Here is a 24346-nt window from a genome sequence, read left to right on the forward strand (position 1 = left end):
TTTCTCTGAAGAGGAAAACATCTTTCTATTTCTCTAAATAGAGAAAAATCTTTCTATTTCTCTAAATAGAGAAAAATCTTTCTATTTCTTTTGTAGAGACTATTTGTGCTAATAACATGTTGTAAAATAAAGTGAAAGAAGAAGAAAGCAATATATATATATATAATGCATGAGAAAACTGTATTGAATTTCATTAGGGGTCTCTCCCTTTTATAGGGAGTTACAAAAGATATTTTATGGATGATCATCCACAAGTTATCATAGTGGTACAAAATCTCATATTTTATAATATTTTAATTGTTTTTCACTTGTTTTTTAAAGATTTTTTTTAAAAAAATAATAGAACAAATATGAAAAATAAAGTATTAAATATAGAATTTATTTTTAAAAAATATTTGGGAATATAGAAAACATCTCGAAAATCTTTTAAGTTCTCTAATAGAGTTTTATTCTAGAAAACAATATAGAACCATTTTTAAAAAATTATTCCTAAAAACTATTTTTTTTAACCATTTTCGAGAACACTCCCAAAAACCCTAAAGGTTTTATCAATATTTTAAGATCCAAATCAAATTGATTGGTTTGATTCATTGTACTAAACAAATGTCTAATTCAATTTCCCTTTTATGACTTTTGTGGGGAGGATTGACAATTTATGTTGATAAGTCATGTTCGTGTCATGTCAAAGTTCAAACATTCTACTAAATATGTCGACTTAAACACAACACAAATAATAATCAGGTTAAAAATATAAATCAAAATACGACTTAACTATTAAACAAGTAACAATATATATAACTCATTTAATTGTCAAATTCTCTTGTTTAATAATCAAGCTGAATTAAATCGTGTATAAGTTTATATTATTAAAATCTCAACCAAATATATTTATTATTCAATCGACTTATATATCCAAATGTAAATTTAAAATGAGTCAAATATAAGTTAAATAATTTAGAATTATAATTAGGTTAATCAACAAGATTATTAAATGGATCAATTCAAGTGAAATTTGTGTCATGTAAGTTAACTCAAAAATTACTTATTTCTTAAACATGTTATGCACATGAATTTGACTCAAACATGATTTACTCAATCCAAAATGGGTTATATCACAATTGACAAATTATATTAAACTTTAGCACTTTAAATTATGGGTCAATCATATGCTAATAGCTTTATAGGAAAAGTGGGTTTTGATTCACTAATTTAAAAAGAAATGAACTCCAACTTCTATAAATTAATTTTATCTTCATCTATTTAAAAATAACTTTTTCTTTAAGTTAGATTATTATTTCCTAAAATATCTTTTTACTTGATAATATTAAATAAAATTACAAAAAAAATCAATTTAATATGATCAAATATCTTACAAATAAATATATTATAAATTATTATACAATATAAAATATAAATCATCGTGAAAAAAATCTTCAGGATCTTCAAATAAATAAAATCTCTCTAATCCCTAATATTTTTAAATTTTCTAATCCATGTCTAAAAGATCCATGTATCCCGAAGAGAATATATAGTAAATAGTGAAAATGTAAATTTTCATTAAAGGTGACTTAAAAGCTTTTCCTTGTTATTACACAATTAAAACTTTTGAACAAAATTTTAGGTAGTCTTAGGTTTTTTTTTTATACTTTAAAATAAAACTTAAAATTAAATAGTGTTTAACAATATTAAGTATTAAAAAGTAAAAAAGTCCAATAGTTCACTTTAATTATAGTGATTTACTTTTAACATTAAAAAAAAATCAAATATTTTAACTTTTTCTATTCAATAATTTTTTTTTAAATAATTAATAAATCAATAAAAAGTAACAAATCAACAAAAAGTTAAAAAGTAAATTATATGAAATTTGAAAACAAGTTGTTTTTAACAAAAAGTTGAAAAAAAAAAAAAACAAACGTCACATTAATTTAGAGCAAGATGATCAAATTATAAAACTTTTGGATGGTAAATAGGTAGAAAGGCATAACAAAGATTATGGTATTTAAGTAATGTTCCACAAATGTTTAGAATCAACATAATGGAGAAAAATAATTAAGTTATATGAGTTTTAAGAAACATATAAATATAATTTATTAACTTTAAATTTATTTTTTTTATTTTTCTTCATTTTTTTCTTTGTTCACTTTTTCTTTCCATTTTTTTCCCTTACATTTTCCCTCAATTTTTTTGGAACGAAACATAGCGTTAAGGAAAATGAATTTCTTAGTTATACATTCAAAGATATCAACAATAACTTAAAAAAATTTAAAGAATACAAGATCGATGATAATATCATATAGAATCCATTCGCCCTTCAAAAGTAAAAAAATGTTAATAATAAGAGCATCACCTTTTAAGACTAAGGTGATATTTGTTTTTGTGACTAAATAGAAAGAGTCAAAATATTTAATTTTTTAACTTTTTCTATTTAGTTAAAAATAATCTATTAATATCAACCAATATAATTAAAGTAAAGTTGTCTATCAAGAGGTTTGGTTTAATTATGTTGGTTAATATTAACATTTTATTTTTAATTGAATAGAAAAAATCAAATATTTTGATTTTTTTTATTCAACCAAACAACAAACATTACCTAAGACTAATGATAAAGGAACTGCTAGTGTTACATACATTAAAAAAATTATGGAATGAAATAATTATACTAATATGTTTCTTAAGACTTTAAGAGATAAGTCAAAAGAGTGAAAGAAGTTATCCAAAATCAAAGCATATTGGTTATGTTCGGTTTTCAAAAACTACTAAGAAAAAATATATTAAAAAATAATTTTCTTATATTTGTTTATACTATGAAAAATATAAAAAAAAAATTCAAATATAATTAAAATTAATTAGCAAGTTATGAATTTTAAAATTATTTAAACTTTATATAGAAGGGTTAAAATAAGTGAATTTGAAATGAGATATAAAAATAATTTATTAATTTAAGTTTTTTTTTCTTTTATTATTTCTTTCTTCTATTTTTTCTTTTTTATTTTTTTTTCGTCATACTTTTGGAGAACCAAACATAGTGGTTAAGTAAACTTTTATTAAAAATTATTATAAGCCTTTATTTAAATCCTCTAAGTTTCCTTAAAAAATTTAATTAGTTCATCAACTTCATCTTTTTAATTGATGTCTTCACATTTTATATCTGTGATATCATACTTTCATCACGATTGAACCATGACCAATGAACATGTTCGATTCACTAATCAGTCCAATTTTGAAAACATTGGATTTTCATGCATATTTGCTAAATTTTTCAATAGGGTTTGATATATTCTTTAAATTATATTTCCTAGACGAGTACATGCAACGGGATCGCCTCATCTGGGTCGTTTCCTAGCCCTAAAGAAGAACCCGCACATAATTGGGCCCATAATCACCAGTTCAAAGTTGAAACCAAACCCTTCAACAAAGCCCAACCTAAAATCAAGCAACAATCTGCTCAACTCAACCTCACAACCCAACTCATATGGTGCAGATCAACGTCCCAACCCATATCATTTCCCTCTTAGCCTCTCACCTGCATTCTTTGGGCTCTAGTTTTGAGAAAATAACCATTCAAAATGTTTTAAAATTTTTATTTACTATGGAAAGACTAAGGGCTTGTTTGCCTCCTGTTTTTAAGAACTGTTTTCTATTCTTGAAAACAAAAAATACAATAAACTTGTTTGGGGAATGGGGTGTGTTTTTTTTTTTTTTTTTTTTTTCCGTGTTCTCAAAAATCACTTTTTTGATAACAATAAATAGATGTTTTAATTGTTTTTTCACTGTTCAAATAATAGTTTGGTTTTCGTGTATTTTTTTTTTTTTGTGGTTTCTTAGTTGCTTTTTGTGTTTCCACAAAGGTGAGCTCTACCCAACCACCACACCCCCACCTACAAACCCTTTCTTCTTCTTTAAATTATTGAAATTAATATATTTACACATGGTTACAAAGTCATCATTTGTTTAAGAAAATTATAACTGGTGTAAAAATTTCAAAATGAAATAATTTTTTTTTAATTTAAACGAATTATGCATATGAAAATTATTTATATATTTATAATATCAAATTAATTGAAGAAAACACATTATTAATTAAAAAAATAATTTTCAAACATGTTTTTAATTTTATTTATTCTAATTTTTTTATTAACTCAACTAAACATGTTTTTTTTTTTTTTTTTGAGAACAAAAACTGTTTTTCAAAATTCAGTTCCCAAATACATTTTTTTTTTTAAAACATAAAAAACTGTTCTCAAAAACTATTTTCCAGAACAGTTTTCAAAAACAACAACCAAACAAACCCTAAAACACTATCATTTTTTCAACACAGAAAATATGTTTATTTTTTTTAAATAATCCATTAATATTCTCTAAATAAATGAATATTTATTTATCGATAAATATAATTTATTAATTTATCAAGAACTAATAATTAATTAGCCCTCCTTTTATGAGCTTATTCAATCTATCTTGGGTTATGTTAAAAAAAGTCAAGCATTGTTATTTTCTTGACCGGCATTAAGAATTGACAAAGAAAAATAGAAATATAAAAAGCTTGTTCAATAAATTAAGTTTGATTGATGAGGAAGGCTTGACAAGGCACCTTGACAATCTCCAACCCAAAACCCAAGTTCATAAACTCTTCTACCTTGCTCCACATGTTGGATTTTAAGGGTATGGAAACAAAAAACTAGCCCAAAAACCACAAACAAAGAACAAAATAATTAAAAAGAAAAACTTATCGGCTGAGGCGTGACAAACATTGTCCTTGAAATAGATCCACCTTCCTCGAAGACAAACTCGGTGCACTAGGGTACCAGTGGTCTACCTCCAGGATTCAATAGCCAAATCTCGCCTTGGGTGCACTCTAAAAGCGAGATGTGTACAGCTAGGTTGAATAAATTCCTCCAAATAGATGTATGAAAATATTCCCTGAAAACTCTCTAAATAGTTCTCTGGAAAAAAATTGGGACTGATATGAGATAGGGGTGACCTGCTTTTATAGGCCACTAACATAGTCCCAAAAGAAATCTACTTATAATTAGAATATGACACAAAGTGGAAGGTGATTCTACTTATAAAAGGAATGAAACTCCACTTGCACAATCCCAATAGGACTCTTCCAAAAAATATAACACTAATAGAATAAAATAAAATATAATAAAATATAAAATAATTCTCAATAGGACACTTCCCAAAAATATAAGATTCATAGAATGAAATAAAATAAATTAAAATAATTCCCAAAAATAAAAATAGAAATTATTTACACTTTTCCTACAATCCCCCACAAAGTGTAAACGTATTTTTTTTTTTTTGGAGGAAAAAAGAATCCAATGCATTAGTATTGGTGCTCAAAGGCTATGAACCAGTCTTAGGACAAATAAGTGTTGAATCACGAAACATGGTGAAAAATAAATTTCTATGAACCAGTGTTTCTTGATGTAACTCAAGGGATTTTTATCCACATTGGTTTCTCAACTACACTACGAGCTGTACAAAACGGGTTGGCACAAATAGGTCATGCGCCTTGCCTGGATATTCATGAGAGCTCCAGAAAACCTGCCTAAGTTTTCCTAGGAAGCGGCCCCACCTCCACTCTCATATAGGTGAATCCATCAAGTATGTTTTACATTTAAACATACCATCCATAAGGAATATGGTATTCATTAAGAGCAAATAGTCAACCTTAGTCAATGCAGAATACGTTCTATCTACAGCATAGGGATGGACTCTCATACAATTAGAGTTAATAGAGCACCTCAAGTCAACAAATGATTTGTTATTACCCATATGAACCTATTTCATGGAATTTCCACTCTAATATGTTGGGTTACCACCACTCTTGACTTCTGTAATAGGCATAAGCCTCATCCCCCTCGATGTTTCTTCCACTAGTTTCTTATTTAGTGGTTTGGCCAAAGGATTGGCCAAATTCAACTCTGACCTCACAAATTCTAGGAATATAACCCATGTTTCAAGCAACTGCCGCACAATATTGTGTCTTAGGCATATATGCCTGTTCTTACCATTAAATATTTTACTCTTAGCCTTAGCAATTGCAATTTGGCTATCACAATGCATAGACATAGACGGGACTAGTCTCGTCCATAAAGGGATATCTGCTAAAAGGTTTCTAAGTCACTCAGCCTCAGAACTTGCCTTTTCTAAGGCAATAAACTTAGCATCCATAGTAGACCGAGTAATGCAAGTTTGCTTGGTAGACTTCCAAGAAACTACACTCCCACCAAGGATGAAAACATATCCACTAGTGGATTTCATCTCATCTGAATCAGAGATCCAATTTGCATCACTAAATCCTTCAAGGACACTTGGAAATCCACTAAAGCACAAACCATAGTTAATGGTCCCCCTCAAATACTTAAGGACTCTACGAACAACAGTCCAATGGTCCTGATTAGGACTTTGGGTGTACCGACTCAATCTACCTATTACATAAGCAATGTCAGGTCTGGTACAATTCATTAAATACATTAGGCTCCCTATGATCTGAGCATACTCTATTTGAGCAATACTATGTTCTCTATTTTTCTTCAGTTGTGAGTTGGGATCATAAGGAGTTGACACTGGTTTACAATCAAAGTGTTCAAACTTCCTTAAGATTTTTTCAACATAGTGCTCTTGAGAAAGTTTAAGCCCATTAGGTGTTCTAGTTATTTTAATTCCTAGAATCACCTCTGCCTCTCCTAGGTCTTTCATATCAAACTTAGAACCTAGGAATTTCTTGGTCTCACACACAACCTCTAGGTTAGTTCCAGAGATCAACATGTCATCAATATAAAGGCAGATGACTACACATGTGTTATTCTCATGCTTGTTGTAGATACACTTATCAGCATCATTAATGGAATATCCATTAGTTACTAACACATGATCAAACTTGTTGTGCCATTGTTTGGGAGCTTGTTTTAACCCATATAATGATTTAACCAACTTACACACATTTTTCTCCTTCCTTGAAACTACACAACCCTCAGGTTGATCCATATAAATTTCCTTTTCCAAATCCCCATTCAAGAATGCGGTCTTGACATCCATTTGGTGTATCACCAAATTATGAATGGAAGCTAAAGCAATCAATACTCTAATTGATGCTATTCTAGTCATAGGGGCAAAGGTGTCAAAGTAGTCTACATCATTCCTTTGTTTAAAGCCTTTGGCAACTAAACGAGCTTTATATTTCTCTATGGACCCATCTTGTTTTAACTTTCTTTTAAAGATCCACTTACAACCAATGGTCTTTGCACCATGAGGTAAATCTACTAACTCCCATGTATGGTTATACATTATTGATTCGATTTCACTGTTAATGGCCTCCTTCCAAAATGGTGCATTAGGAAAAGTTATAGTTTCTTTATAGGATCTAGGGTCTTCATCTATTAGGAAAGTGTAGAAACCATCTCCAAGGTTTGTTTCTTTCCTATTTCTTTTACTCCTTCTAGGTTCAAATTCAGAAGGTTCAATATACTTGTCTCTATTTGTTTTCTGAACTTGTTGTTCACCATTTAGTTTCATAGGAAAGATGTTTTCAAAGAAATCTGCATTCTTTGTTTCTATTATAGTATTGACATCTACAAGATTGTTTTCTTACTTGGTAACAAGAAACCTATGTGCCACACTATTCTCAACATAGCCAATGAACATTGCATCAAAGGTTTTAGGACTTAATTTTTGTTTTTTAGGTTCAAGGAGAAGAACTTTAGCTAAACACCCCCACACTTTCAAGTATGCTATATTAGGTGCATAACCCTTCCACAACTCATAAGGAGTTTTACCAGTTTTCTTGTAAGGTATTCTATTTTGAATATGACATGCGGATAGGATAGCTTCCCCCCAAAAGTTCAAGGGTGCTCCTGAACTTACCAACATTGCATTCATCATTTCTTTTAAGGTCCTATTTTTCCTTTCTGCTATTCCATTAGACTCAGGGGAATAAGAAGGGGTAGTTTCATGAATGATCCCATGATCTTCACAAAAGGAATTAAAGGGGTTGGACTCATACTCTCCTCCCCTATCAGTTCTAAGCCTTTTAATTTTCTTACTTAGTTGATTTTCCATTTCATTTTTGTACTTGATGAAAGCATTTCTTGCTTCATATTTGTTTCTCAAAAGATATACCCTTGTATACCTTGAGTAGTCATCTATGAAAGTTATGTAGAATCGTTTACCACCTCTAGTCATTGTATTTTTTATGTCTCTTAAGTCATTGTGTATTAAACTTAGTAGATCTGATTCTCTTTCAACTGATTTGCAAGATTTCTTTGTGGTTTTAGATTCTACACAAGATTCACATTTTCCATGGTTTTCTAAGGACAGTTTAGGGATTAAACTCAATTCAACCATTTTCTTCATATATGAAAAGTTCACATGTCCTAGTCTACCATGCAAAATATCACAAGAATCAACTATGTAAGCAGAAGAAGATGTATTATTATTGATAATATCATAAACATTCAACATAAATAAACCTTGATTACAATAGCCATTTCCCACAAATGCATCATTCTTGGTTAAAACTATTTTATCATATTCAAACAAGATCCTCACTCCTGCTTTTCCAAGCAGAGATACTAACACCAAGTTCCAATGGATATCTGGCACATGAAGAGCATCACAGAGGGCAAACACTTTTCCAGAGGTTAGCTTGAAGAGAACTTTCCCTTTGCCAATCACTGGAGTAAATCTAGAATTACCCATGAACACTTGTTTCTCTCCTTCCTTTACAGTGGTATAGGAAGTAAATGCACTTCTATTCCCATAGATGTGCCTAGTAGCCCCAGAGTCTACCACCCATTCCTTCATATTGGTGACCATCCTCACCTCAAAGGAGATTACTACTATGATCACCTCTGTCTCTGCCAGATTTGCCTTTGAACTAGTCTTCTCAATTCTCTTCTTGTGGCAACATTGAGCTGCATGGTGTCCAAACTTGCCACAAACAAAGCAATTACCCCGTTTTTTAATAGATGAGTTTTGGACTTTGTTTGATGCATTGGGCTTTGTCCTAGAGTTTTGTTTCCTGGAACTATTGTTTTTGGGTTTAGATTTTTCTTCTACCACATTACCTTTAGAAGACAATTCCCTGGCTTTATCAATATTGTCCCTATTTCGATTTTGTTCCTCAATCCTAATATGGATTATGACATCCTCTAGAGACATTTGTTTCCTTTTATGTTTCATGTTGTTTTTATAGTCTTTCCAAGACTCTAGAAGAGTCTCTACTAAATAACTAGCCACAAAAGGTTCGGGTAATTTAATGTCTTCAATAGCTAAGTCATTAATCAACAAGTGGTAATCATGGATTTAAGATGATACATCTCTATCCTCAGACATTTGGAAATTTCTAAAATTCCCTATGACATATTTCTGAGTTCCCGCATTTTCCAAAATATATTTTTTTGTTTATTGCATCCCAAATTTCTTTTGCAACTTTAAATTTACAATAAATATCAAAAAGTTCATTAGAAATGGTACTCAGAATAGCATGCCTAACTTGTTTATTTCCAGTTTCCCAGGTTGGTAACAGATGAAAACCATATTCTGGTTTTGGGTTAGTCAAAATATGTCCCAAGTCACCACATCAATTACAGAGAAAACCCTTTCCTGTCATCTCTTAAAGAATGTCCCATTGAAGGGATCAATTTTAGAGGTGTCAGGACGGGTGTGAACTAGGGAAGCTTCCATTTGGATTTATTTCAAGATTGTTGGATTTTAAGGGTATGGAAACAAAAAACTAACCCAAAAACCACAAACAAGGAACAAAATAATTAAGAAGAAAAACTTATCAGCTGAGGCGTGACAAGCACTGTCCTTGAAATAGATCCACCATCCTTGAAGATGAACTCGGTGCACTAAGGTACCAATGGTCTACCTCTAGGATTCAACAGCCAAATCTCGCATTGGGTGCACTCTAAAAGCGAGATGTGTACAACTCGGGTTTTGAATAAATTCCTCCAAATAGATGTATGAAAATATTCCCTGAAAACTCACTGAACAGTTCTCTGGAAAAAATTGGGATTGATGTGAGATAGGGGTGACCTGCTTTTATTGGCCACTAACACAGTCCCAAAAGGAATCTACTTATAATTAGAATATGACACAAAGTGGAAGGTGATTCTACTTATAAAAGGAATGAAACTCCACTTGCACAATCCCAATAGGACTCTTCCAAAAAATATAACACTAATAGAATAGAATAAAATAAAATATAATAAAATATAAAATAATTCTCAATAGGACACTTCCCAAAAATATAAGACTCGTAGAATGAAATAAAATAAATTAAAATAATTCCCAAAAATAAAAATAAAAATTATTTACACTTTTCCTACACCACACGCTTTACGTCTCCAAGACTCAAACAACAGTTGAATGGAAAGAGTGCAAAGACATTTGAAATCTATGCCTTGGGGCTTACAAATTGTAGAAGGATACTTGGATAAAACAAGTAGGAAAGCCAGAAATAGAACCAAAAGACAAAAAGTCACTCAGAATGGGGTGCAAGGCTCTGTGTCTGAATGCCCTTACAAGGCTGTTTGTGAGTGTCATTGTTAGCCTATCCTTGTATGGGTTTCCCGGAGGTCTGGAGGAAAAAAAGAAAGACCCACTTGGGGGGGCATTAGGTAAAGTGCATATTGTCTTTGTTCTTTATAGTTTTAATACCAATGAAGAGCTTGGCTATCATTAATTTACCATAATAATCAACCTCATTGTTGCAACATGATGGTGTTCTCTACTAATACATTAATTTCAACTGTGAATGTGCAGTACAAGAACAACTACCTAGAAATATCGGAAAAAGCATTCGCTATGGTTTTATTACTTCAGTGGTGAAATCTCTCAGTTTTTTCATTTCCAAGTGTATGCAGTTCAGATTCTCAAGGCCTCTACACTCTGCATCTTCTACAGTGTCTAAGTTGCAATTTTGGGTAGGCTTTACCCGATCAATCATTTTTTTGGACTCACCAATTTAGTAATCCAATTTCCAGAGAAATCTCATAGCCCAAGCAATCAGCATGAGCTATTCTGGGAAATTTTCAATGATTGCAAAACAACAAAGAATCCATTCCCACTCTTAGTTGTTTTCTTTCTTTGTTTATATGGTAAAGAAATAGTAAAGATGCCCCCTCAATAAAATTATTGAAGTGATGATGATGATGATCACTCATTCAACTAGCAAGTACTCAAAGGAGTTTACAGTGGACTCTATTGAATAACCTTTCACACAAAACAGAAGCAATATTGTTAAATTCCCAAAATTAACATCCATATCTCAACTCCAAATAATTAAGAAAAAATAATTCTTGGCAGTTAATATCTTAAACAAAGCAAAAGGGTCTCCAACAACAATGACAACATAAATATGAAAAAGAAAATAATCGAGCAATAGAGCTTAAAGCTTAGTGCAATTCGTCATCATATATCATTTCTTGAATCGGGTTTTGATCATTTTATCTAAAAGCCAATTGTAGTTCAATAAGAATAGACGATAATGGCAACCAAGATTTGAGAGACCTACAAAATGATGTTGATGTTGATAACCAAAACAATGGCTACCTTGTAAGTAAATTCTTTACAAAATGATATCTCATATGTAACTTTATAAAGTTAATAATGTTTTATTCACAAATTTAAATCTTGATCATATTAGTTTTAGCTTTTTTTTTTTTGGTCATAACCAATAGTTGGTTAGGTTGTTTTTTCTCTGCAGAGCTCTACAACTCCTTATGCGTGACTTCTATTATAAAAGGCATTTTGGCTACTTTGTTTTGGGGCTCTCTGTACAACTCATTTTATTCAATCAATGAAAGGAGAATCTATCAATTTTTCTCTCCATTTTCCCTTGTAATATGGTATCAGAGCTTCTTACCTATGTCGCTCACTGAAATGGCTCGTGGTGGTCAGCATAAAAGTGATAATAGATTTCAGCCCCTCACATCCCCTATTTCTAGTAGCACAACAACACAATCAGATCAATCTCTCATGGAGAACACTAATAACCCATTTTTCACATCTCTTCACTGGTTCAAACTATAATACATGGAGTCGGGCCATGCTGATGGCTCTCAACGCAAAGAATAAGCTCGGATTCGTGGATGGCACTCTTTTATAGCCCATGACCGATGACCCTACAGTCAGAATCCGGTCCCGATGCAACAACATGGTCACATCTTGGCTCCTCAACGTTGTCTCAAAAGAGATAGTTGATAGTCTTCTCTATCTTGAGAGTGCGCATGTTGTTTGGGCAGATCTGCATGAATGCTTCCATCAGAGCAAGCTCCACGAATTTTCCAAATCAAGCAACAACTACATGATCTCTCACAAGGCTCGCTTGATGTTAACACCTATTATACTCGATTGAAGATTCTCTAGGATGAACTCAAAAACTATCAACCAGTTCTCATCTGCCACTATGGAGGTATGAAAGCTTGGATGGATTATCAACAACAGAAGTATGTGATGCAATTTTTAATGGGTTTGAACGAATCTTATGCTAGCACAAGAGGCCAAATTCTAATGTCTGATCCGCTCTCTCCTATGGCGAAAGTATTCAATCTTGTTGTTCAAGAAGAACGCCAACGGTCTATTGGATCTAGGCTCTTCGCTCCATTGAATTCCATGGCGTTCAATGCCTCTTCTCCAGCTCCTTCTGTAGCTACTGCATCATCTCATAACAAGCCCAGACGTGAATGCCCAATTTGCACCCATTGTGGGCTCACAAGGCATACAGTAGATAGGTGTTATAAATTACATGGGTTTCCACCATGTTATAAGCCCAAAGGGAAAACCTAAACACAAATGGCCTAGACGAGCCTCCTTCAATCCCAATCTACTTCACCAAGCTCCTTTACTGAACTATTGAAGGGCATTCATTATTTCCCTTTTGTTGCTGTGCTACAGTGGGATCTTCCCCACCACCAGTCTCTCTCTCTCATCGGATCAAGTTCAACAACTCATTGCCTACCTTAGCACGCACCTTCAATAGCAAACTATTGACCCACTTGAGTCTTCATTGACATCAGGACCTTCAATTTCTCAAATCTATGGTAACAATTGTTCTACTTAGTTTTTTTCTCATCATTTTGTTCATTTCGATGTTTAGGTGATTGACATAAAGGCCACCCACCATGTCTATTGCAATATTTCTTTGTTTTCTCATTCCAGATTGGTTCATAATACCACAGTCACTCTTCCTAATGGTCATGTTGTTGCAATCAATCGTGTAGGTTCTGTGAGGTTGTTTGATACTTTGAACTTGGATAATGTCTTCTTTGTCCCCATGTTCACTTTCAATCTTCTCAGCATTAGTGCTCTTACTCTTAGCCATAATTGTCGTGTTAATTTCCTTTCAAATTCATGTGTCATTCAGGACCTCACTCGGAGCTTGACGATTGGGAAAGGTAGAAGACGAAAGAACCTTTATTTTCTAGAATTAGGGAATGAATTTTGTAATTCTATTTTTACAAATTTTGTAATGTCGAAAAGTGATATTTAGCATTTTCGCCTTGGGCATCCATCTCATGTAAAAATTCAAATTCTTCACAATGAATTACACATTCCCAATTCTTTATCCCATTGTTTTTTCACTGTAAAATTTGTCATATGGCCAAGCAAAAACGTTTACCTTTTGTTTCACATAACAATATGTCAACTAATCCTTTTGATCTAGTTCACATTGACATTTGGGGACCATTTAATATTAGTACACCAACCGGACACAGATATTTTCTCACTATTGTTGATGACTGCACACGTGCTACTTGGGTATATCTTCTTTATGCTAAAGCTGATGTTCTCACTGTCTTTCCTGAATTTTTCAATTTGATTTCTACTCAATATAACACTGCAATTAAATCTGTTCGTTCCAATAATGCCCTTGAATTAGCTTTCCATGATTTTTTCGTACCAAGGGTGTTATTCCTTATAATTCTTGTGTTGCTACACCTAAACAAAACTCAGTTGTAGAGCGTAAACATCAACACATACTTAATGTGGCACAAGCCTTATTGTTTCAATCTTGTGTTCCTTTTTGTTATTGGGGTGATTATGTTTTGATAGCTGTTTATTTAATCAATCGTACACTCTCTCCATTACTATCCAATAAAACCTCATTTGAGCCGTTGAATAACAACAAACCCACCTACAACCATCTTCACATTTTTGGGTGTCTATGTTATGCTTCCACACTTTCTAACCAACGTACAAAGTTTGCCCCTCGTGCCCGAGCTTCTGTTTTTCTTGGCTATCCTTTTGGTTATAAGGGTTACAAGTTACTTGACTTAGAAAACAATAAATGTCATTTTTCATTAATCACTATTTCCGTTTGCTCATTCTACTGTGAGCAACGATGTTGTTGATTTGTTTAATGATAGTGTCCTTCCTAAGCCAATTCAGTCCATCTTTGAGTCTTATTGCAATCAGCCCAACATGTTTTCTTCCCATAGTCCAGAGTGCATTTCCTCACCAGCCCCAATTCAAACAGCCTTACGTCCATGTCGTGTCACCACAAAACCAACTTACTTGTTTGATTATCACTATTACCTCACTGAACACGTTTCTTCTAAGCCTTCTCTATATCCTATTTCCTTTTGCTTGAGTTACCACAAGCTTTCCAGGCCATACCGTGAATTTGTTCTCATCATTAGTTCTCAAACTGAACTAACATCATTCTCTCAGGCCATTGAGTCTCAAGTGTGGTGCGATGCTATGAATATTGAATTGCAGGCATTGAAAAACAATGACACTTGGTCCATTTGCTCTTTTCTCATTGGCAAACAAATAGTTGGTTGTAAATGGGCATACAAAGTCAAGTTTCGAGTTGATGGCATTGTGGATAGGTACAAAGCACGCTTTGTGGCTAAGGAATTTACACAACAAGAAGGTATTGATTATCTTGATACCTTCTTTCCTATTACCAAGCTAGTTACTGTTAAAATGTTGCTTTCTTTAGCTGCAATTCATGGTTGGTCTCTCACTCAACTTGATGTCACTAATGTATTCCTTCATGGTGGCCTTATGGAGAAAGTTTACATGAGTCTTCCCCCTGGATACACTTGTCGTGAGGGAAAACATTTGCCTCCTAATGCTATGTGCAGGCTGCATAAGTCTATCTATGGCTTGAAACAAGCCTCCCGTCAATGGTTCCACAAGTTCTCCAATGCTCTCTTATTAGAAGGTTTTGTTCAATCAACCAGTGATCACACCTTGTCCAAAAAACATCAAGATACTTCTTTCTTAGCTCTTTTGATCTATGTTGATGACATCATTATTGCTAGTAATGATCAACTTGTTGTGGATACTTTAAAGCATGCCCTCAACTGCAAGTTTAAGATGAAGGACTTGGGGCAACTCAGATATTTTCTAGGCTTGGAAGTGGCTCGATCTACTGCTGGTATCTCTATTTGTCAACGCAAGTATGCGTTGGAATTACTCTTAGACATTGGACATTTGAGTTGCAAACCTACCACCATTCCCATGGATCCTAATTTGAAACTATCTCAAGATGATGGTGACTTGATTGAAGATCCTACCAACTATAGGCGACTCATTGGTAAGTTGCTATATCTTACTATTACTCGTCCTGACCTGAGCTATTCTGTAAATCATCTTAGCCAATTCTTAGCAGCCTCTCGCAAGCCACATCTTCAGGTTGTTTTTCGCATTTTACAATACATCAAGCGAACCCCAGGCTAAGGACTTTTCTTTTCATCAAATTTCAAAGTGCAACTCAAAGCCTTCGCAGATTCTGATTGGGCCTTTTGTCCTGACACTCATCGTTCTATTTCTGGTTTTTGTGTGTTTCTTGGGACCTCCCTCATCTCTTGGAAGTCCAAGAAACAACTGATTGTCTGTCGCTCATCTACTGAAACCGAGTACCGATCCATGGCCAACACTACTTGTGAGATTCTGTGGCTCTTGTCTCTTCTTCACAACTTGAAGATAGCCCATCATGGGCCAACTATTCTTTACTGTGACAACCAAGCTGCTCTCCACATTGCAGCAAACCCAGTCTACCATGAGCACACCAAACATATTGAGATTGATTGTCATATCATTTGAGAGAAGATTCAAGCTGGGATTCTCAAGACTCTACATGTTACCTCCCAAAACTAACTTGCTGACATTCTTACTAAGGTTCTCCATCCCAATCAATTTCATTGTCTCTTGGGCAAGATGGGAATTCATGATCTATATTCTCCATCTTGAGGGGGAATTTTAGCATATTAGTTTTAGTTTTTTATTTTAATTTTATTTTTTTTGTTATAATCAATAGTTGATTAGGTTGTTTTTTCTCTGTAGAGTTCTACAGCTCCTTATGCGTGACTTCTATTATAAAAGGCATTTTGGCTACTCTGTTTTGGGGCTCTTTGTACAGCTCATTTTATTCAGTCAATGAAATGAGAATCTATTATTTTTTCTCTCCATTTTCCCTTGTAATAATAATGTTTTATTCACAAATTTAAATCTTGATCATATTGCAATATAGAAGAGTTTACAAATATCAAGGCAATGTGGTTCTCGAAAAATGTGAGGAACAATATAAAGGAAAGAAAAAATGATAAAAATAAATAAAAAATAGATTCAAAGTTTATAAATTATTTTTATATGTAATTTCAAACTCATTTTACTTATTTTAATTTTTTTAATATAAGCACTAAATAATTTAAAAATATTTTGATATTTTTAATAATACAACCCGGAGAAAATCATTTTCCAATACTTTTCAAGAATCAAATATAACAAAAAAAAATGAAAATGTTTTATTGAAAATTGTTGAAAAATATCTTAAATTATATTTTTGAGTAAATTGGAAAGTTATAGTTTGGTAGAAAATATTCTTGTGGGGGAATTTCCTATTATTATAAAGGAAACATCCTGTTATGAAATTTTCTTTTAGGAATAGACATTTGTGAAGATTCTACAATTAATTTTTCATATAGAATGTTCCTATATAATTAGGAAAAAAAATATAGAAAGAGGTTTTGATAAAAAAAAAAAGTGACTTTTTTTTTTGTGTAATTGAAACTTTAGAATGTTCTTATTATAATTAGGGAAAAAAAATATAGAAAGAGGTTTTGATGAAAAAGTGAGACTTTTTTTTTTTGTGTAATTGAAACTTTATGTCAGTAAATCATGGTGTATTTTGTGTATTTTTACTTTCATTTTCTTATTCTTTTCTCGCTATTATTATTTTTTTGTTGTGTTTTTTCACAATAAAATTTATAATCATGTCTATCGCACTTTAAGTAAAATTAGGTAAAACAATTTTTCATTACAAGTTATTAGAAAAATTGACTAATCCAACATAAGGTGATCACCCTAGAAGAGTGAATAGGGTGATGATTTCTTTTTGCAAATTTAAATTGTGTGAATGGAAGAGATAATTATATGCAAACATATAATAAAATAATTTGAAAACAATTGCACTAATGATATGTAAAAGAGTAGGAAAGAGAGAATGCAAATACGAGATTTTTATAGTGGTTCGGCACAACCCGGCCTACGTCCACTCTTCTCTAACTTTAATCCCAAACTTGAGGTTTCACTAATTCAAAGTTTCTAACTCAAACCTTCAAGCAATATAATTGGATTGTAGTTCCAATCAACCCTCTTGGACTTTTGGTTCCAAGCACCCTTTACAACCTTGAGATATCTCACTTTTGAACAACTCCTCAAGTGATACCCTACACTTGAGAATCCTTAAGTGATACATCACACTTAGATTTTTCCTTTCAAATATTTACAAATAATGATAAGAAATATTCTCACAAAATCTTAGTACAAAACTTTATATTCAAATGTACAAGAAAAACTAGGATTGAATGGTGCACTAATGATATGTAAGTTTTAAAATAAGGTGCATTAAAAAACACTCTCCTAAGACTCAAATATATTCAAGAAAGATTTAGGAAGGTTACGCTCTCAAAACAATGAAGATTGTAACTTTTATAGAGGAAAAAAACCAAACTAGCCACTGAGGGTTCGTTCGGTCAAGTTCTAGTTCGACCAGTTCACTAGCTATTAGCATTTAATACGTGATAGGTGACCGTTGGATCTCGACTGCTGGATATCGACTGCCCCTTGACCGGTTGAACAAATGTTTTAGAAGAGAGAAAATGTTTTTGCACCCCTCGACCGATTAAGCTGTGCAGGTCGATTGGTTCCTTATCCAATTCAATCGGTTGAATCATTTTTTACTCAACAACCATTTTTCTCAACTTAAAACTTTTTAAACAAGTTTCAAAAGTATTTGAAACAAGGTTTTAGTTGAAAACATAAAATTATCTAATTTTAAATAATTTAAAATAAAATAACTCTTAGATAATTTTGGTACATAAATAAAGAATGTAATGCATGAAAAACTTAGTGAACCAACAACCTTATAAAGAGATCTTATGAAACTTAGGTGTTGAAAAATACTTCTCTTTAAGGTTTTCTTCTTCTTATTGATTTTTAACCAAACCTTGGTTTCACACAAGTATTTCAATTTATGATGTCATTTTGAATCTGAGTAAATGAATCTTAAATTTCTAAGATTTTTCAATATTCAATTGATGAGTATGAAAAATCATCAAATCTCAAAGTTTTGTAAGGTTGTAATAAAAAAATCATTAATTCAAAAATTAATTTGGTTTATTATAAAATATACTTTTATTCATTCAAAAAGTAATTTCATCTATTATAAAATATCTTATCTTATCTTATTATTAAAATCCACAAAATAACTCCAATGTAGACTCCCTTTATAAATGCATCCATTTAACTTTTAAAGATTCTATTTAACGTGGGAGACCAAATCAACCTTTGCCAGAAAAGACTCACAATAACAATTAGGCAAGGTATAATAGGGGATTTTTGAAAGAAAAAAATACACCAATTGTAAAAAATGTTTTCAAATCTACGAGTTCAAAAAATAATTACAAATTTCAATTGAAGTTTTAAAAATATCGTAATTTTAAAAATAATTTTAGAAGTTTTATGTTTTAATAAATATTTTTAAAAAATTTTGTATACATATATTTTTTTCAAAATCCCATATATTAGGAACATGAAAGCATTAAAATAATGGTAATAGATGAAATATGGGATTAAATTAAGTTTAATTGACGAGCAAGGCTTAATAATTCTACCCTTTCCATCGTTTATAAAGCCTGTTGAATTGTTCTCCAAGGCTGGTTGATTATTATTGATCCGCCTTCTTCCACACGTCAACACTGTAGAGACTTCGACCAATTTCATTCTCCATCTCCTCAATAAATGCCAACAATCTCAACCGTAGGATCTCAGACCTACTTCATGTGGGGGCATGTTTGGTTTATTACTCAGGTATGAACCATCACATAATTTCCAATACCCACAAGACCATACCGCTAATACGGTGTGGAACAGGTCCTGGTAAGGGAAAATTTTGAGAGAATTCAAAGACGCAGCTGGATAGGGGTGTGGAGCAAGACTCGTGGAGTTGACTGGGAGTTTGATATCTAATTCTCAGGACCTACAAATAGGAGTGTGTAGGGGCTTTTCATCATACCTGTTTGGAAAGCCAGAGAGAGAAGGAAAAGATGGAACAAAAAGAATGCCAGAAGCCATTCAGGATGGAGCTCAAGGCTATGTGCTTCTATGCTTTTCTAGTGCTGTTTGTGGGTGTGATTGTAGGCTTATGCTTGTGTGGGTTTTCAGGAGCTTTGGAGGGAGAAATGAGAGACACATTCAGTAAGTGTCAGCAGGGAGCTTGGTTGCTATCAACTTTGTCTTCATTCTAAATAATGTTAATTACTGCCATAACCCACATTTTTTGTCATATAATATTAGTGGCTTGTACTGATACACTCTCTGAACGCAAATTTGCAGTACAACTACATGGGAACATGGCAAGAAACATCCGCAATGGCTTCATCACCTTCACGATCAAATCTCTCCATTTCTTCATTTCCAAGTTTCTGCAGTTCAGATTCTCGGCGCCACTGCATTCTGCGCCATGTACCACCTCTAGGCTGCTATTTTGGGTGGGATTTACTCGATCAATCGGTTCTACGGACTCCCCAATTTCCTAGTCCATACAATGCAAGAAAATCTTCATAGCCCCAGGCCTCTCACCATGTCTTAACCTATTCTGGGTAGCATTTACCCAATCACCATGTCTTATGTTGCAGCAATTTTTAGCAACAGAAGAGTCAATTCCCAGTATTCATATTCAGTCACTGTAGAATAAATAAATAAATAAATTTTACTTGGGCATTCCCTGGCTAATGTGTGTTTAGGTAGCTGTCCACGCTCAAATTTTCCCATTGTTCTTCCTGTTTGTTATTTTTATACATATGGTTCAAACTTCAAAGAACTGCTAGATGTAACCACAATCAGATGTCAATCTATATGAAGATCTAGAGAGACTACTTCCAATCTTGTGGGATAAAAGTTTCTTTCAGAACTTGAAATGTTATTAATTTATTTTTATGTGTTTAAATATTTTTTTAAACTAACTTTTATATGTATTGGTTTATTTTAAATTAATTTTTTATATTTATATAATTATTTTTTAAATAATTCTTAAAAAAGAAGTGAAAACAACTCAAAAATATTCTATAATCTGTTTTTTTCTATTTTTTAATTGTCAAAATAAAAAAAAATTAGAAGATATGTGTTCACAATATCTCACACCCAGTTCAGCATTGCTGTCAAAAGGTATTCATTTGGAGGATGAATACTTCTACTGGAAACACTGCCGTCCAGCATGGACACATCATCATCTTCATCGAACATTTTTCTGCACTTTAATGTGGCTGTCATTCTCCTTGGATTTCAATTGAACGATTCCATCATCTCTCCTTTCGGCCCATTCCACCCAACAGCAATTCTCCAGGTTACTTCTTCAGCCCCACCAAAAATTCCCACCACAATCTTCCTCCCCATTCCCCACACTCTCGAGTCCCATCTCAGAGGTTCCAACTAACTACTGAGCCAAACACTCCAAAAATCTCAATCTTACTCATGCCTTGATCTCACCATTCAATCTACATTCCTCTGCCACCAAACCCCACAAACCTTTCCCCTCACAACCCACAGACTAGACGGGCTTTGCCATTTCCAATAACTTCATGAAAACTGGTAAAAACTAATTCCATAATATAACAGAACAAACCTCAAATACGGCATCCACTACAATCTAGAAACCCAATTCCCAAATTCGACCATCCTTCTATGGTCTTCTCTTGCACCATTCACTTACAGTACCGTTAGTCTCAGAAAACCAAACTTAGAACTAGAAGTTGAGGGGTGCGCCGGGCCCAAGCAGTAGTGCAACGCAAGGGCGACGCTCAAGGACCCCAATAGCAAGCTATTGTGATGGGCCCTTCCCCTAAAAAAATAAATTTAATATCATGTGGGACGATGTCCCACGTATCAGATATTAAACTGATAAGAACAGATACTACACTTGATCTTAGCCAAAAGGCCGAGAAAGGTATGCTTTTCATCGTCTCTTCATCTTCATTTTATATCATGTGGTTTGCAACATCATCTCATAAACTAGCGATGTGGGATTGTCAGTTCCGACATGTGTAATATGGAGTTGAACAGAATGGAAGCCACATTGAACATGTAAAGTTCCATTTATTCGATAAAGAAAAGGATTTTTGATAAGAGTATAACAGTTTTTAAAAATAATGCCTAAATTATCGTGGTAAAAAAAATAATTCCAAATCTACGTAGTTTTGTATAGCGAGAAGAGAAAAGAAATTTGTAAGTGAGAAATCGTCTCTTCAACAGACGACCAAAAAAAAAAAAAAAAAAAAGTGAAAAATCGTCTCTTAAAGAGATGATTTCCACACAAAAATAAATAAATTCTCACTTTAAAATTTTTTTAAAAAAAAATCCATGTGGAAAATCGTCTCTTAAAGAGACGATTTCCCACAAAAGTCACTGAGAAATTCTCATTTTAAAATTAAAAAAAAAAACACCTAAGTGGGACACAAAAAAAAAAATATTAATTCTCACTTTTAAAAAAAAAAAACTAAGTTTAAGAGACGATTTCCACACCAAAAAATCACTTTAAAATTTTTTTTTTTAAAAAACGTCGATTTTCAAAAAAAAAAAAAAACTTTAAAATTTAATAATATTTATCTTATATTAAATTAAATTAAATTAAATTAATTAATTTTATAATATATATTTTTAATAATTGTATTATTGTATAAGTATAATATGGAATAGAAAAATGGATTTTTAAAGTTTTTTTTTTTTTAAATCGTTTTGACGTTTTTGGTTTTTTATTTTTTATTTAATAAATTAATAACAATTTTTAAACTCAATTTTCACATAAAATTGATAATAGTTTTTTTTTTTAATTCCAAAGTGAAAGAAAAAAACAATATATAAATATTATTTATCTTATATTAAAATTAGTATATTATTTATAAATTAAATTTAGTAAATAAAATTAATTAATTTTATAATATATATTTATAATAATCGAATTATTGTATAAATAGAATAAAGAATTGAAAAAAAAAATTTAAAGGTTTTGTTTATTGTTTGTTTTTTTTTTTTTTTAAGTGAGAATTTCTCACTTTTAGCTTTTGTTGGGGAGGGTGAAAGAGACGATTTCCCACATGGTTTTTTTTTTTTAAAAAAAAAAAATTTAAGTGAGAATTTCTTTTTATTTTTGTGAGGAAATAGTCTCTTTAAGAGACGATTTCCCACTTAGATGTTTTTTGTTTTTAATTTTAAAGTGAGAATTTTTTTTTTGTGTGTGTGGAAATCGTCTCTTTAAGAGACGATTTCCCACTTCGGTGTTTTTTTTTTTTTACAATATTACTTTTTTTTTAAATGGGAAATCGTCTCTTGAAGAGACGATTTCCCTTTTTTTTTATGGGAAATTTACCTTTGAATATATATTTTTTTAATTTAGTTTGGATTTCCATTTTTTGTAATATTAATTTTTTCTTTTAATTTGGGATTTTTTTTAAAAAATTTATTTTTTTAATATTATTTTTTTTTAATGAAGAGACGATTTCCTTTTTGAGTTTTTTTTCCTTTGAATTTTTTTTTTAAAAATTAGTTTGGATTTCCAATTTTTTGTAATATTAATTTTTTTTTTAAAATGGGAAATCGTCTTTTGATGAGATGATTTCCTTTTTGAATTTTTTGTTTTTTTTTTTAAATGGGAAAATCGTCTTTTCAAGAGACTCCCTTTGAATTTTTTTTTTTTTAAATTAGTTTGGATTTTCAATTTTTTATTTTTTTAATTTATTTTTTGTAATATTAATTTTTTTTAATGGGAAATCGTCTCTTGAAGAGACAATTTCCCTTTTGATTTTTTTTTATTTCCATTTTTTATTTTTATAAAATTGTCTTTTCAAAAGACAATTTTGCTTTAAAAAAATTTTATCCGCAGATCCTCTCTCCTACCTGGCAAAAACTACCATACATTTGAAATAACTTTTTATCTTACGATAATTTAAGAATAATTTTTTTAAATCACCGTACTCTTGTGAAAAGTCCATAAAGAAAACATATAGATATATGCATTTCAGCATGTAACGTTTTTTTGGCACGATGTTGCATACCAAAGTCATAAAAGAAGCATCATATTCGTTACATTTCAAGTCAAAAAATATGATTTTTATTCCCACATGAAAAAAAAAAAAGGATAAATTACAGTCGAGGACCAATTTGGGAAATGAAACTAACATTGGTATAAGATCAAAGCATAAACTTTTTTTCATTTTTTTTAATTTTTTTTTTTTAAATTAGTTTGGATTTTCAATTTTTTATTTTTTTAATTTATTTTTTGTAATATTAATTTTTTTTAATGGGAAATCGTCTCTTGAAGAGACAATTTCCCTTTTGATTTTTTTTATTTCCATTTTTTATTTTTATAAAATTGTCTTTTCAAAAGACAATTTTGCTTTAAAAAAATTTTATCCGCAGATCCTCTCTCCTACCTGGCAAAAACCACCATACATTTGAAATAACTTTTTATCTTACGATAATTTAAGAATAATTTTTTTAAATCACCGTACTCTTGTGAAAAGTCCATAAAGAAAACATATAGATATATGCATTTCAGCATGTAACGTTTTTTTGGCACGATGTTGCATACCAAAGTCATAAAAGAAGCATCATATTCGTTACATTTCAAGTCAAAAAATATGATTTTTATTCCCACATGAAAAAAAAAAAAGGATAAATTACAGTCGAGGACCAATTTGGGAAATGAAACTAACATTGGTATAAGATCAAAGCATAAACTTTTTTTCATTTTTTTTAATCTGTATATTTTTTTGGAATATAAAACAATATTACTTTTATAAAAAAATAAAATAAAATAGGAGATTTT

General features: G+C 31.5%; 1 protein-coding gene and 1 non-coding gene across 2 annotated transcripts; one reads left to right on the forward strand and one right to left on the reverse strand.

Annotated features, from left to right (window-relative positions):
• The first annotated feature begins 19307 nt into the window (after positions 1 to 19307).
• Positions 19308 to 20437, forward strand: LOC104882430 (uncharacterized). The gene is made up of 2 exons (XM_010665616.3): positions 19308 to 19722; positions 19861 to 20437. Exons 1-2 carry the CDS (start codon positions 19572 to 19574, stop codon positions 20061 to 20063), a joined length of 354 nt encoding a protein of 117 aa, XP_010663918.1. The 5' UTR covers positions 19308 to 19571; the 3' UTR covers positions 20064 to 20437.
• An 840-nt stretch (positions 20438 to 21277) lies between these two features.
• Positions 21278 to 21473, reverse strand: LOC132253353 (U2 spliceosomal RNA). The gene has a single exon (XR_009465207.1). It is a non-coding gene; the product is annotated as a U2 spliceosomal RNA (small nuclear RNA).
• Between the last annotated feature and the right edge of the window lie 2873 nt (positions 21474 to 24346).

Source organism: Vitis vinifera, chromosome 2, assembly GCF_030704535.1.
Source record: "Vitis vinifera cultivar Pinot Noir 40024 chromosome 2, ASM3070453v1".
Taxonomy (NCBI): Eukaryota; Viridiplantae; Streptophyta; class Magnoliopsida; order Vitales; family Vitaceae; genus Vitis; species Vitis vinifera.

Excerpts from the sequence above, each read along its gene's own strand:
- LOC104882430 (XM_010665616.3), top strand. The coding sequence starts at position 19,572 with ATGGAACAAAAAGAATGCCAGAAGCCATTCAGGATGGAGCTCAAGGCT. Across the intron at positions 19,723-19,860 it reads AGAAATGAGAGACACATTCA|TACAACTACATGGGAACATG; the intron begins GTAAGTGTCAGC and ends GCAAATTTGCAG.